This window comes from Cottoperca gobio, chromosome 11 (genome assembly GCF_900634415.1).
Source record: "Cottoperca gobio chromosome 11, fCotGob3.1, whole genome shotgun sequence".
NCBI lineage: Eukaryota > Metazoa > Chordata > Actinopteri > Perciformes > Bovichtidae > Cottoperca > Cottoperca gobio.
The window spans coordinates 22065247-22080246 of NC_041365.1; the positions used below are offsets into that span (position 1 = coordinate 22065247).

Consider the following 15000-nt stretch of genomic DNA (forward strand, 5'->3'; position numbering starts at 1 on the left):
ACATGTTGATGACCTATAAACTTCTCTCTTCTCTTAATACACTTTACAGATTTGTATTCCTGAAGACTCATCTGGACACAGAGACAAGAGGACGGACTGTGAAGCTTCACTGGAAGCAAACTGCTCCTCCAGCTGAATGTTGCAGTGCTTTGGATTACAATGTGTGTCGCATCAATGTGTCCAACTGTAACATCCAAACATTCATATTAATGCATAGATATGTGTAAAGACACTCATCTCTGATGGGTCTGAGGGTAATCTGTTATAATCTCTGATCATTACAGTGTGTACAGTTAAACTGTGTGTTTCTACGATGACTCTTACTGTATGTGTCTCAATGTGACGCGTTTCATATCAAGAACGACGACAGTCAAACCGCAGCACTCTGGAAGTATTTCTGTTCCACACCCATCTAAATTCCTTTAATCTCTCTGAGTGGAAGATCTACATTTATTATTAAGAGATGCAACATTTGCTGATTTCTCTTCCGAAACATTATTGCAGGACTTTGATGTGACAAACGTCGAGTTGCTCGAGCAGCTGTGCTTGCGGCGCTCATCGAGCTGAACTCTCGGTCCTTCTTTTAAAAAAGAAGCATTGTTCAAATGTAACTTCAAAGTGCCATCAAGCACAATATATGTGGTGCAGCACCGGCGGCAGAGACAGCTTTAAAGCCTGTGGATCTGACACCAGGGGCTTGCGGGTATGGAGTCTTCCTGAACTTGCTCGGATCATTTGTTGAGGCTCCCTGTGGCACTTCAGACTTTGGCAGATCTGACAGTTTCATGCGGTCGGTCCACAAGCTTAGGGGCCCCGATAGTCATCTGATAGATGTGCACAGGTTGTTTTAAACATGTTGGCTCACATTGCATCAGGACGAGCTGAAATAAAAAAAAAAGATCAGTGTCCACCTTGGTATGTAGAATATGAACTAATAACCTCTGGAGGTATGGTAATGGCTTAAACACAGGGAGCTTTACGAGAGTCACGGCTCAGCAGTTATTGTGGTCATGTCACGGTTAACAAGCAGAACGACTCCATAAACATTCAGACCTCCGGAGAAACTCAAGAAGGGAATTTACATTATGATGACTGATGACTACGAGACAAAGCGAAGCATCTTACACTGATACATGACGAGGAGCAGATCATCACTTTCTATATGTCGTGCCCACCTTCAGGATGAAAAGGACCATTGTGTTACACAGGTTCAGGGGTGGCAGTCTGTGAAAGCCGTAGTGAAACGTTCCTCTGCCACATTACATTATACTACATTACATTACATTACATAACATTACATTATACTACATTACATTACATTACATCACATCACATTACATTATACTACATTACATTACATCACATCACATCACATCACATTACATCACATTACATCACATCACATCACATCACATTACATCACATTACATCACATCACATCACATTACATCACATCACATTACATCACATTACATCACATCACATTATTACATTACATTACATTATACTACATTACATTACATCACATTACATTACATCACATCACATCACATTACATTACATTACATTACATTACATCACATTACATTACATTACATTACATCACATTACATTACATCACATTACATTATACTACATTACATTACATTACATCACATCACATTACATTACATTACATTACATCACATCACATCACATCACATTACATTACATTACATCACATTACATCACATTACATTACATTACATCACATTACATTATACTACATTACATTACATTACATCACATCACATTACATTACATTACATTACATCACATCACATTACATCACATTACATCACATCACATTATTACATTACATCACATCACATTATTACATTGCATTACATTACATTATACTACATTACATTACATCACATTACATCACATTATACTACATTACATTACATCACATCACATTACATCACATTACATTATACTACATTACATTACATTACATCACATTACATCACATCACATTACATTACATTACATTATACTACATTACATTACATCACATTACATTACATCACATCACATCACATTATTACATTACATTACATTACATCACATCACATTACATTACATTACATTACATCACATCACATTACATCACATTACATCACATCACATTATTACATTACATCACATCACATTATTACATTGCATTACATTACATTATACTACATTACATTACATCACATTACATCACATTATACTACATTACATTACATCACATCACATTACATCACATTACATTATACTACATTACATTACATTACATCACATTACATCACATCACATTACATTACATTACATCACATTACATTACATTACATTACATCACATTACATCACATTATACTACATTACATTACATCACATCACATTACATTACATTACATCACATCACATTACATTACATTACATCACATTACATTATACTACATTACATTACATTACATCACATTACATCACATCACATTACATTACATTACATTACATTACATCACATCACATTACATTACATTACATCACATTACATTACATTACATCACATTACATTATACTACATTACATTACATTACATTACATCACATCACATTACATTACATTATACTACATTACATTACATTACATCACATCACATTACATTACATTACATTACATCACATTACATTACATTACATCACATTACATTACACTACATTACATTACATCACATTACATTACATTACATTATACTACATTACATTACATTACATTACATTACATCACATTACATTACATTACATTACATCATATCACATTACATTACATCACATTACATTACATTACATTACATCATATCACATTACATTACATTACATCACATTACATTACACTACATTACATTACATTACATCACATCACATTACATTACATTACATTACATCACATTACATTACATTACATCACATCACATTACATTATACTACATTACATTACATTACATCACATCACATTACATTACATTACATTACACTACATTACATCACATCACATTACATCACATTACATTACATCACATTACATTACATTACATCACATTACATTACACTACATTACATTACATCACATCACATCACATTACATCACATTACATTACATTACATCACATTACATTACACTACACTACATTACATCACATCACATTACATTACACTACATTACATTACATTACATCACATCACATTACACTACATTACATTACATTACATCACATTACATCACATCACATTACATTACATTACATTACATTACATTACATCACATCACATTACATTATACTACATTACATTACATTACATCACATTACATTACACTACACTACATTACATTACATTACATTACATCACATTACATTACATTATAATACATTACTTTTGTCCAAAGCCACAAAAAGTGCAAACAATCCTGGAGATCCGAACAGCAAGAATCTTGTCAGAACAATATCTTCAAACACAATCGTATCAGTGAACTCTGTCTTCAGACAGTTTGAAGTGCAACATACAGAAACAACAGAATACAAACTCAACTATTAGCTATAAACAAGCCAAACCAACACAAGTGCAACAAACAAAGAAGAGTTATTTAGTGTCTTCATGGGTCGAGGTGCAGGGGAAACAGGTGAGTGTTCAGTCTGCAGGTGTGAAGACTGTCTGCTGTCCTCACATCACTGGGGGGGTCGTTCCACCATGTTGGAGCAGGAGAGCAAACAGGAGGTTTGTTTGAGGGGAATCTGGGTCCCACTGCCACTATAGAACCTCTAACGCACGCAAAACATTTCTCCTATAACTTTAGATTCTAAAGAACTCAATCACACACTCATCTTCCACACTTAACCCAAATATAACTCTTTACATTTGATATCGTGTAAACCGCACTGTGAGGTGCGCAGATATTACTGGTGTGTTCACGAGACACACTCTCAACATTATCAAAGACTTGGACATCCACAGGTTTTGGGAAATGCACAAATATCACAATGTTGAGATTGTTTGCATTGTTTGCCTTTATTGTCCAGGAGAGACGGAGGAGAACGACACGACACGAGGGTCCGGAGGTGGAGATCGAACTGGTGACGTTCAGGTTACGTGACACGAGACTCTGCACGACCTGCATGGAAACATATGAGTGTTATATTCATCTCCACCATGTGAACAGTGAGTGAGAATACAAACGTTCAAAGATGTTGAACTTGAAGCTGCGCTCGTCTTTACTTTTAAAGATTACGTTCATCTGTTGCTCTTTGTCTCTTTCTCACATAATTATTATGTGGCCAAAATCTGATTCCAGCGTGAAGTGGTGAACTGACCAGCGTGAAGTGGTGAACTGACCAGCGTGAAGTGGTGAACTGACCAGCGTGAAGTGGTGAACTGACCAGCGTGAGAAACTACAGCAGAAGTCTGCGTCTACGGTTTCATTCATGGCATCACTGACGACCTGCAGAAGTCTTCTGTTGTACAGCTCAGCAGGGACTCCTGCCAATGAATGGATGAGTGAATGAGTGAGTAAATAAATTAATGAACGAGTGAGTGCAGGATTTGACAGGGAGGTGGCAGAAAATGGAAGAAGTTTCCATGACAAAGTGTGTGAGATGGAAGCGATAGTGTGTGTGTGTGTGTGTGTGTGTGTGTGTGTGTGTGTGTGTGTGTGTGTGTGTGTGTGTGTGTGTCAGATGGAGCAGATGCTGCAACATTAACGGTGTCTGGACTTGCTGGAACACGGCAGCTGTCTTCCTCCAGGCGACGGCTCTCCCAGCCGACCAGCAGCAGACTGTGGCCGGGACGTTCTTCTTTTACAAGTTGACATTACCCCCCCGCCTCCTCAGCGGTGATATACACGTAGAGCTATATTTCACAACAATCATTTCCTCCTTTATCACATTTTATGTCACAACTCTGAAGTGGTTTTTATCATTCGTCATCGTGCTGAAGGATGAGACTGAAATGAAACTCCTGACAGCGAACACTGGAACATCTGAAGATGACTTGTGAACACATGATGTATTTACTCTGGGATCAAAGTGTCTCAACAACTTTAAGAGTTCAAACTAGTAAGAAGTAATATTCACTGCTGTCACGGCTGTAAATAAGTATTTATAATAAGGATAAAGATGAGACAGCAGTTTTCTGACTGGAGATGAGTTTCTGTAGTTTGGTAGAGTTTTGGTTTAGTTGCCTGCCTGCCTGCCTGACTGCCTGCCTGCCTGACTGACTGACTGCCTGCCTGCCTGCCTGCCTGACTGCCTGCCTGCCTGACTGACTGACTGCCTGCCTGCCTGCCTGCCTGACTGACTGCCTGCCTGACTGACCGCCTGACTGCCTGCCTGACCGCCTGACTAACTGCCTGACTGACTGCCTGCCTGATTGACTGCCTGCCTGATTGACTGACTGCCTGCCTGATTGCCTGACTGCCTGCCTGACTGCCTGCCTGATTGACTGACTGCCTGCCTGATTGCCTGACTGCCTGCCTGCCTGATTGACTGCCTGCCTGATTGACTGACTGCCTGACTGACTGCCTGCCTGATTGCCTGACTGCCTGTCTGCCTGCCTGCCTGACAGGAGTAAATACACAACATAAATAAATCAAACTCCAACATATAAACATTAACTGTATGGACAGTTCAGAGGTGACACACTGAATTACACATTAAACCTTTAAATCTACAATATTTCTAAAGTTTATTATTTCTCTCCCTATTTCTTGTCTAATTTGTTTTGGATTTGAACGCTTGTGTGCTGGAGAAATAAACATTTGATTACATATTCTGCCCACTGGACGCTGAGGAAGCGTCACTCACAGCTGTGATCGCCTGCCTTCCTCAGTGATGAGGACCATGCAGCTTATAAAGACAGTAAGTGGACCTTTAAAAGGACAGGGTCACAGATCCTGAACCTGTTTCATGATGAATATAAAACGATCCTAAAAGAGAAGAATCCACTTCATCTGGTCTTTACAGGTTTTATTTCACAGACAGAACTTATTTGAGATTACACATTTTAATTTGTACAAAACGAGGCCCATAACCAAAACACGATGGACGCTGATCTCGCCGAACTTCATCCACTTGTCGTCACTTCAAAAGGGTAGTGCTGCGGGAAGTCATGGACCACTTTCAGGGCTTCAGTGTACAGCTCTAAATCTGTGGGAAGAAAGCAAAGAACATCCTGTAAGTCTCTACAGAACATCCTGTAAGTCTCTACAGAACATCCTGTAAGTCTCTACAGAACATCCCGTAAGTCTCTACAGAACATCCCGTAAGTCTCTACAGAACATCCCGTAAGTCTCTACAGAACATCCCGTAAGTCTCTACAGAACATCCCGTAAGTCTCTACAGAACATCCCGTAAGTCTCTACAGAACATCCCGTAAGTCTCTACAGAACATCCCGTAAGTCTCTACAGAACATCCCGTAAGTCTCTACAGTACATCCCGTAAGTCTCTACAGAACATCCCGTAAGTCTCTACAGAACATCCCGTAAGTCTCTACAGAACATCCCGTAAGTCTCTACAGAACATCCCGTAAGTCTCTACAGAACATCCCGTAAGTCTCCACAGAACATCCCGTAAGTCTCCACAGAACATCCCGTAAGTCTCCACAGAACATCCCGTAAGTCTCCACAGAACATCCCGTAAGTCTCCACAGAACATCCCGTAAGTCTCCACAGAACATCCCGTAAGTCTCCACAGAACATCCCGTAAGTCTCCACAGAACATCCCGTAAGTCTCCACAGATAGACGCTGTGTTCACTTGTAGGGATAATAAAGAAGACGTACCAAAAGCAATGCCCTTGTCCTCTCGCAGCAGGTTGTATGTGGTCGCCATTATTGCTCCTTTGTTGGACACCATACCAATGACCTCCACAACACCGCTCAGCTCTTCATCCAGCTGGGGGAAAATACAAACAGGATTTTAACACAATCATCTTGTTGGTGCACGCTATATCAGTGATGGAAGAAACATTCATATTTAAAACAGAAGTAATAATTATGTTCTTCTATTGCATGATATTATTGGGTTATCAATATTGTCACAAACACGTAAGAAGAAGTTTAATGTTGTAGTTGGTTGAAATGGAGTTCATTTGAACTATTTTGTATCCTGTTTACAAAGACAAGTGAAAACATTGTACAAAACACATTAGAAACGTACGACTGTAGCGGAGGAAGTTAAAGTAAATCTGTTTAGTACTTCTGTAAAGTTCAGCCTTCAGTTGAATCATCTGCACCCCCGACCAGCACACAACACCGGGCAACTAATATTCTGCCATCATCAGAGTCGTGTTGTGTTACTGCCCCCTGCTGGAGGCAGGTGGGATCCTGTCATAGGGTTTGGTTTAAATAAAGGTTAAGGAGTAGAAGGCTCCTTCTTGCCATCCTATCATAACACCCCGTTAGTATGTGTTACTTGTTGTACTGTATGTGTTGAACCTCAGACTCTGTGGAAACATGTTCAGTAGCTCTGCATATTGTTCTAATGTGACTCCAGCTCGGGACGCTCGTGTATTATCGTAACATTCAAGTCACTGACATATGCATTTCTTTTAAAAAATACAAATAAATGTAGATCTTTGACAAAGCTGGAAGATTGGAAATGAACAACTTATTTTGTAGGAAAATATAAACAATAATATGTGTTATGAAACATAAATATAGACATGCTTCTTGGTTTATCAAAGGAAAAACAAATGCTAAGCTGCATGACTTGTATTAGGGCTGGGCAACAATGCAATGTGATACCTTATTGTATTTCAATGAAATATCAAGTTGAAATCATATATTGAGATATCCTGATACACAATTACTCAAATATGTCAGGAAATCTGATGTGACATATTTTAATTGTAGTTTACTTTACTTTAACACTTCGTTCAATTAAATAAAAAAATTGTGGATATATGGAAATATTTTATTTTCTGGTGAGACTTAACCTGTAACTGTTATTTTCATTTGGTACTAAAGTTCTTAATTAAATGAGAAAAGTCTTAATTTGTCAGGTATTTAATTCACATGGGAGTATATTAAAATAGGCTTTACCGTGTTGTTATTTCACAGACTTTTTATTTATTGATATATAGTTTTTGAGATTTCAAATGACATACCGCCCTGACTTGAATGTAATAATAATAATAATAATAATAATAATAATAATAATAATACATGGGAATACAGCTGGCAGTTTTTTTAATGATCCTTTTAATTGAACAACCTGGTGTTACATAAATAACAGTCTTGACATCCGGGGTCTTGCATCTGATGTTTCTACAGAAAGTGGAAAATAACTTCAAGTGCAACATTTTGACAAAAAAAAATAGCTAAAGACAAAAAATATCTCAATTTGATTAACGTTAAATACCAGATAAGAAATGTACTCACGGGATCGTTAAGTTCAACTGTTGCAATCTTTGCTTCTCCATCCGAGACGGTGAACGTTTTTCCTGTTGGGTGAACCTGACATGGCACGAGAGAAACACTTCATGTTAGTGACATTAAACCGGGCTTTTAACTGTTAAAATATCATTTTCACTCAACTTTGCTGAAGTAATACGAACCTTTTCAACACGCCCAACGAAGCAGACCGGTTTGTTTATGTACTGCGACAACATAGCGCAGGTTATTCTTGTTTTGGGGACATCCAGTATACCTGCCATCTTGATGTTTTACTGTTATGGCGTTAACTGAAATCTGGACAAAGCAATAGCGCGCGGGAAATGTTTAGTTATATAGTTTTGTATCACATGCTAGCCCGCGCGGGTGGGATCTCTACAGTTACGTTGAAAAACTGTGTGGTTCGTGACTACGGCAAACGCCGGGATAATTAATCGAACGCCTCCAACGTTTGACACGACATATCCGCTGTGCCCTAACATTTTATTCCCCGGAAACATCGATCAATAGTTCCGCTGTTTGTTACTGAGAGCAGCATTTGGATCGGAACTTTAGGTGGTGTTATAGTTTCTACACGAACACGGAAAATATTGGGGTCAGTAACCTCAGCGTCATAACATAACATAACATAACATAACATAACCATTTCACGGATAAAGTACCAACGGAACAAACAATCAGGTCATAACTTCTGACTAACCGCGTGGATCCAAACTAACCGAAACTGAAACACTCGCGAGCCATGAACTGAGTTTCTGAACCTCGTCACAACAACCGCCGAAAGTAAGACCGTCATTTGCACTTTGTGAGAGGCTTCTGTCTTTACTGTTAAAGAAGCATCTGAAGCCATGAATAAGGCTAATGTTATACATGATATAGTGTTGAATAGAGTTACGTCAGTTTAGTTGATGTGCTGATTTATCTGAAACATGATGTCATCGGAGCCACGCACTAGTTTACTTTATGTAACAACAGAAAGTATCTCAGAGTCAACATTACTAAAACAACTAACACTGTAAAACGTGCAAAAGCCCCTCTTTAAATCTTGTGTTTACCACATATGTGATCATTAGTTTCTTGGAAATAAGTAATTCAGCATGAAGAAAGCATAAAAAACCCAAGAAATATTAGAACTTAGAACAAAACGACCATTTAGTGAACTAAGAGGAGGCTTAGTACCTGGATGTTTGATTAATTTCAAGAAGAATCTTGTCTTTATGTATTATGAGCGTTGAGAACAAACCTTTAAATGAAGTCACATCTCAGCGAGAGAAGCACGTCTGTCTGTGAATCTGGATCTTAACCTTTGATTTCTGGTGTTTTCACAGGACAATCATGTTCAGTTTTCTTGGACTCCGTAAAGACTCAAAGAAGTCAACATCCGAAGTCGATGGAGGCTTTGTTATCATTGGTGAGAAACACGAGCGTATAAAATGTTAAATTGACATTTTGGCATTTTGAAATGCTCTTTATTACACGCACAGCATGTTTTCCAGTTTAATATTCCATACTTTTAATGCACCAAGTATGTTATGTGTGTGTGAAAGTAAACAAGGAGGAGTGGTGGGAAGTTGTTTTGATGTAACATGGCCTAAATATTGTCTCCTACTGATCTGGAAATGTCTGCAGATATAATATTTAATATCTCGTATTGACTTTAAGAAGAGTATTTTTAAAGTGACAGTGTTTTGAATGGTGTGATATTCCCTTCTTTGTTCTTCTTATAGCTTGCACTGTTCAGCCACACCACATAACATGTTTTAACCCTGCGACTTTGTTGGACGTGAGATGGTTATCTGGAAGTCAGAGTCAGAATATTACAGATGAAATGCTTCCTAAATAGTTTATTGAGATGTTGAGCTTTACAGCTGGGTTGTGACCGTAAAGGGAAATATATTATTATTGATTATTATGTATTAGTACAGGAAGTCTGTGGTGGTGCACTTGTCTCGTGATCGTTCTTCACTGTGTGACAACACATTAAGTAATTCCCTCAGAACGTGTGACTTTGTTCTGTAAACCTTTAATCCCATTGTTTTAACTTTCTTAACCTAGAAACAGAAGTTTGACTAAAAGATCTGAACTCAAGGTTCCCTTACTGACATCTCATGGTCCTCTTCATCAAGGTTCCCCATAAACAGCCGCCTGTCACACCAGACTGTGACGCTGTAAACACTCTTAGACTGTTGTTCCTCCGTCACGGCTCAGTGACTGCAGCACCAGCAAGACATTAACATGTGTGGAGACGCAGACTAAGAATAAATAATCCATCAGATTTATCTGAGAAGCTCTGAGGCTGCAACTACAGATTACTTTCATTATTAATCCAATGACTGAATAATAAAATGTTCCAGTGCTTCACCTCCCAGGTACTACTTTACCTGTTATCTGCTCATCATGTACAGCAAACGTTAAAGACGAAGGTTTTATAACTGAAGATGATCTGAAAAGAGTTTTTAATTGGTGATGAATCTTGTTCCCTTGATGCTTATTTTACTTGTTAATAATTTTCTGTCTGCCACATTTATTTTGCAGGTGAGACGGTTGACGAGCAGCGGAGGAAGATGCAGACCATGAACATCGCACAGCCATCTACATACGTCATAGTGCAGCCGTCCCGGGTGAGCTTGTAGTGATATGATATGAAGTCTCCCTGAGGCCGTGCGATCATCATCACTGGAGCTCAATGATCGGAGCCATGAAAGAAAGAGCGGCTGCTGTTATGTCCCAGCTGACCTGCACGGTTCATACAGAACAACCTGCTGTGAGGCTGACAGGTGCTGGAGGTCCGGCCTGAGTGGCGTGCCGCGACAGTTCACCACAACAGTTCACCACGACAGTTCACCGCGACAGTTCACCACAACAGTTCACCGCGACAGTTCACCACGACAGTTCACCGCGAAAGTTCACCACGACAGTTCACCACGACAGTTCACCGCGACAGTTCACCACGACAGTTCACCACGACAGTTCACCGCGACAGTTCACCACGACAGTTCACCACGACAGTTCACCACGACAGTTCACCGCGACAGTTCACCGCAACAGTTCACCACAAAAGTTCACCGCGACAGTTCACCGCGACAGTTCACCGCGACAGTTCACCACAAAAGTTCACCGCGACAGTTCACCGCGACAGTTCACCACAAAAGTTCACCGCGACAGTTCACCGCGACAGTTCACCACAAAAGTTCACCGCGACAGTTCACCGCGACAGTTCACCACAAAAGTTCACCGCAACAGTTCACCGCGACAGTTCACCACAACAGTTCACCACAAAAGTTCACCGCGACAGTTCACCGCGACAGTTCACCACAAAAGTTCACCGCGACAGTTCACCACAACAGTTCACCACAAAAGTTCACCGCGACAGTTCACCACGACAGTTCACCACGCTGCCTTTAAAGCTGAGCTGAGACAGAAGAACTCTGCTGGTGTTACACACGAGTAGGAACCTTAACACCTGAGTGTTAGTCGCTCAGTTTCTAATTAAGGACATTTTTTGGTGTGTGTGTGTGTGTGTGTGTGTGTGTGTGTGTGTGTGTGTGTGTGTGTGTGTGTGTGTGTGTGTGTGTGTGTGTGTGTGTGTGTGTGTGTGTGTGTGTGTGTGTGTGTGTGTGTGTGTGTGTGTGTGTGGCCCATATAGCATCCTGGTGAGACCACATGTCACATGGTCATCGCTCCAGTTTTAATCACATGGGTCAACAGGCAGGACTGAGATGCTGCAGCTTTGTAACCTCACTGCACACACACACACACACTTCTCAACATGAGGCAGTAACAGTTGGGGGTTAACGTGTCCAGCTGCAGATGAACTTGTAACTGATGTGAAATCCTCGCCTGCTTGTTCTCTGTGAGAGATTGTAATTATTGAAATGTGGATAAAGTTTTGTTGTGTGCACATGCTGATGGAACACTTTATGAATAATTCAGTCGAGCTGAAACGATTAATTGATTCGTCAATCGGCAGAAAAGTAATCGACGACTCATTGATAATAAATTAATCGTTTAGTCGTTTTCCAAGTTTCATGTTTGTGGTTCACAGTAAACGTGAAACTGTTCGTTGTCCGGTCCTCGTTTCATTCTGTTGTATTCTGTGCAGATGAATCCGTAGTGAAAGTAATCGTGAGTTGACTCCTGTATCTTTAGTTAAAGGAGCTGACGAGCAGCTTCACACTCTGGAGATCATCACAGAAACGAGAGTCCCAGAGGTCTGACATCTTCTCTGCATGTACTCACATGTGCCTCTAATTACAAGCTGGAGCTCAAAACAAAGTCTCAAACGTTTCATGTTCAGACCTCTGAGGAGGACAGACTGAGGTCTCAGTGAGGAGCAACACATGTCTCTTCAAAGGTTCAGAGTGAGAACATCTCTGTCTCATCGATGAGCAAAGATTTCATCCAGGATTTCTTGCTTCCACAGCTTCACTCTGATCTCTGATCTCTCACCATGAAGTCGCTGCTGCAGAGAGTCTGAAGGAGTCGTATGTCGGCACACGGTTAACAGTTGTTCACTGGGGGGGGTCGATGTTCCTTCCTTACGCTGTTACAGAAGTGAAGGTCGGTGTCTGCGCTCTGAAGACACACACTGTGGTTTGAACACCAGCACTGAAGCTTAGAAACAGTACGAGTTGGCAGCTGACTGGTTTTAAGACTTCCTGAGGTCACTGACATCTTCTTGGTATAGGTGAACAGTTTGAACCGAGGCTGCAGGTTCTTTCTCTATAATATGAAACGTGTTCAGAGGAAGCATTTAAAAGTGAATCATCATTGAGTCTGTGTTGAGTTACAGTCTCTCTGGCTGCAGGACATGTTCCTGTGTGATCCCTGTTTCAGTCTCGTTGTATCTCCATCATGTGTCCATGTAAGCAGAGAGATTACAGCGTTCATTGTTTGATAGAACACATGAGTGGCATCATTGCATCTGCAGTTTCCTTTTGAGTAAAGCCGGTGGGTTTTGGTTTGGTGGGTTGAGGTTGTTGCCGCTCGTCTGAACGACAGAAGAAACTTTTGGTGATTCTGCACTTTGGTTTTTCTTTACTTTCCTCTCCATCAGCAGAGCAGAGTTATGTTGATCCCTCAAAGGTCAGAGATGTCAGAGTTCCCCAGAGTTCGGCTCTTCTGCAAAAGAAAAGAACGAACGTCAAGTAAATCCACTGAATGCAGCAGCTGCATGGAAATAAACTGAGAGTCATTTGACTGCTTTGGTATTTCACTCAGTACTTAATGTTGCTAAAGACACTAATCTCATTGTGATGTTTGAAGTGGTTTAGTTACTAACTCTACATTACTGCACTTACTCCATCAGATCACTGCTCACTCAGTGACACATCCTGTGGAATAAACAACGCTGCACATGGAACAATTACAGCCGCAATGAATTACAGCATTACATCTTTGTTTTTTAAAGAGAGTTGCTCTCGTTAGAGCAGCGTGTTAGTGAACGCTGCTCACAACATGCGTCTCAAACACGACTGCAGTCACAACTAAATCAAACAAAACGAACGTCCTCAGCTCTGCAAGCTCCCCGAAGGACTTCCTGTCATCTCACCCTCGACTCTTTTCCACTATATTCTCTCTGCATACAACTCTGCTCTGCATCCTCTGCTCTGCATCCTCTGCTCTGCATCCTCTGCTCTGCATCCTCTGCTCTACATCCTCTGCTCTGTATCCTCTGCTCTGCATCCTCTGCTCTGCATCCTCTGCTCTGTATCCTCTGCTCTGTATCCTCTGCTCTGTATCCTCTGCTCTGTATCCTCTGCTCAGCATCTCGGCTCTGCTTTAAGACATGTAGAAACACTATATTGTGGATGCTGGTTCTTTAGCTCCGGGAAGATCTTAAGAAGGATATTAAATATTGTTCTTTCTTTATTACAACATGTTAAGGTGCACTAGTTTGTGACGCTCCTGCTCGCAGCACTGACATTATCTCTGTCTCTGTGTCTCCTCACAGTCCTTCTGTCCATATCCAGCTCTACCCACCGACACACAGCAGCGCACAGCGTTACCAGCACCAGCAGCACCAGCACCAGCAGCACCAGCAGCAGCAGCAGCAGGCATGTCAGCAGTGGAAGCTGCTTCGACTCTCCCAGATCTCCTCGGGGACGTCCCCTTCACTTTGGCTCCACATGTTCTGGCCCTGCACGCAGGCCTCCCCCTGTTTGCTGATGTGCTGCCCCGGGACATAAACTACAACCTGGCTAGTTTTCAGTACGACTTCACTTTAGAGAACTCTGTGCTTCAGAGCGCTTAGTCTGTGAACCACGAGGTGTCTGTGGCTGCTCGTTGATTATCTGAGAGGTTCCAGCCCTCCGACATATTAAACACGTGTGATTCTGTAGCAATATGAACAAAATACATTCAACAGAAAATAAGTTGTAGAATTAATAAGCACAGTGAAGCGTTGTAACCTCACAGCATCACAGGAACGATTGAGTTTCACTTCCTGGTTGTGTTGCTCGCAGCGTTATGATTGGTTAACACATCGGGACCGTCCAGTCCCTCGCCACACGGAGACGGTTATATGATGC

The 15000-nt window shown here is 40.8% G+C and overlaps 2 protein-coding genes across 4 annotated transcripts in view; one reads left to right on the forward strand and one right to left on the reverse strand.

Moving 5' to 3' along the window:
• Positions 1-6030: 6030 nt before the first annotated feature.
• On the reverse strand, positions 6031-8801 carry rpa3 (replication protein A3). Its single transcript, XM_029443674.1, has 4 exons — positions 8635-8801; positions 8459-8533; positions 6860-6971; positions 6031-6225 (listed from the first exon to the last, which is right to left on the reverse strand). Exons 1-4 carry the CDS (start codon positions 8731-8733, stop codon positions 6143-6145), a joined length of 369 nt encoding a protein of 122 aa, XP_029299534.1. The 5' UTR covers positions 8734-8801; the 3' UTR covers positions 6031-6142.
• A 235-nt stretch (positions 8802-9036) lies between these two features.
• Positions 9037-15000, forward strand: part of umad1 (UBAP1-MVB12-associated (UMA) domain containing 1) — an 8108-nt gene continuing 2144 nt past the window's right edge. For all 3 annotated transcript variants that reach the window (XR_003833056.1, XR_003833055.1, XM_029443673.1), the window contains exons 1-4: positions 9037-9253; positions 9799-9881; positions 11006-11091; positions 14424-15000. The exon at positions 14424-15000 is cut by the window's right edge. Coding sequence is in view for 1 of the 3 variants with exons in the window: in XM_029443673.1 (XP_029299533.1) it covers positions 9806-9881; positions 11006-11091; positions 14424-14723 (462 nt within the window). In the remaining 2 variants the exon portion in view is untranslated. The remainder of the gene's footprint in view (positions 9254-9798; positions 9882-11005; positions 11092-14423) is intronic.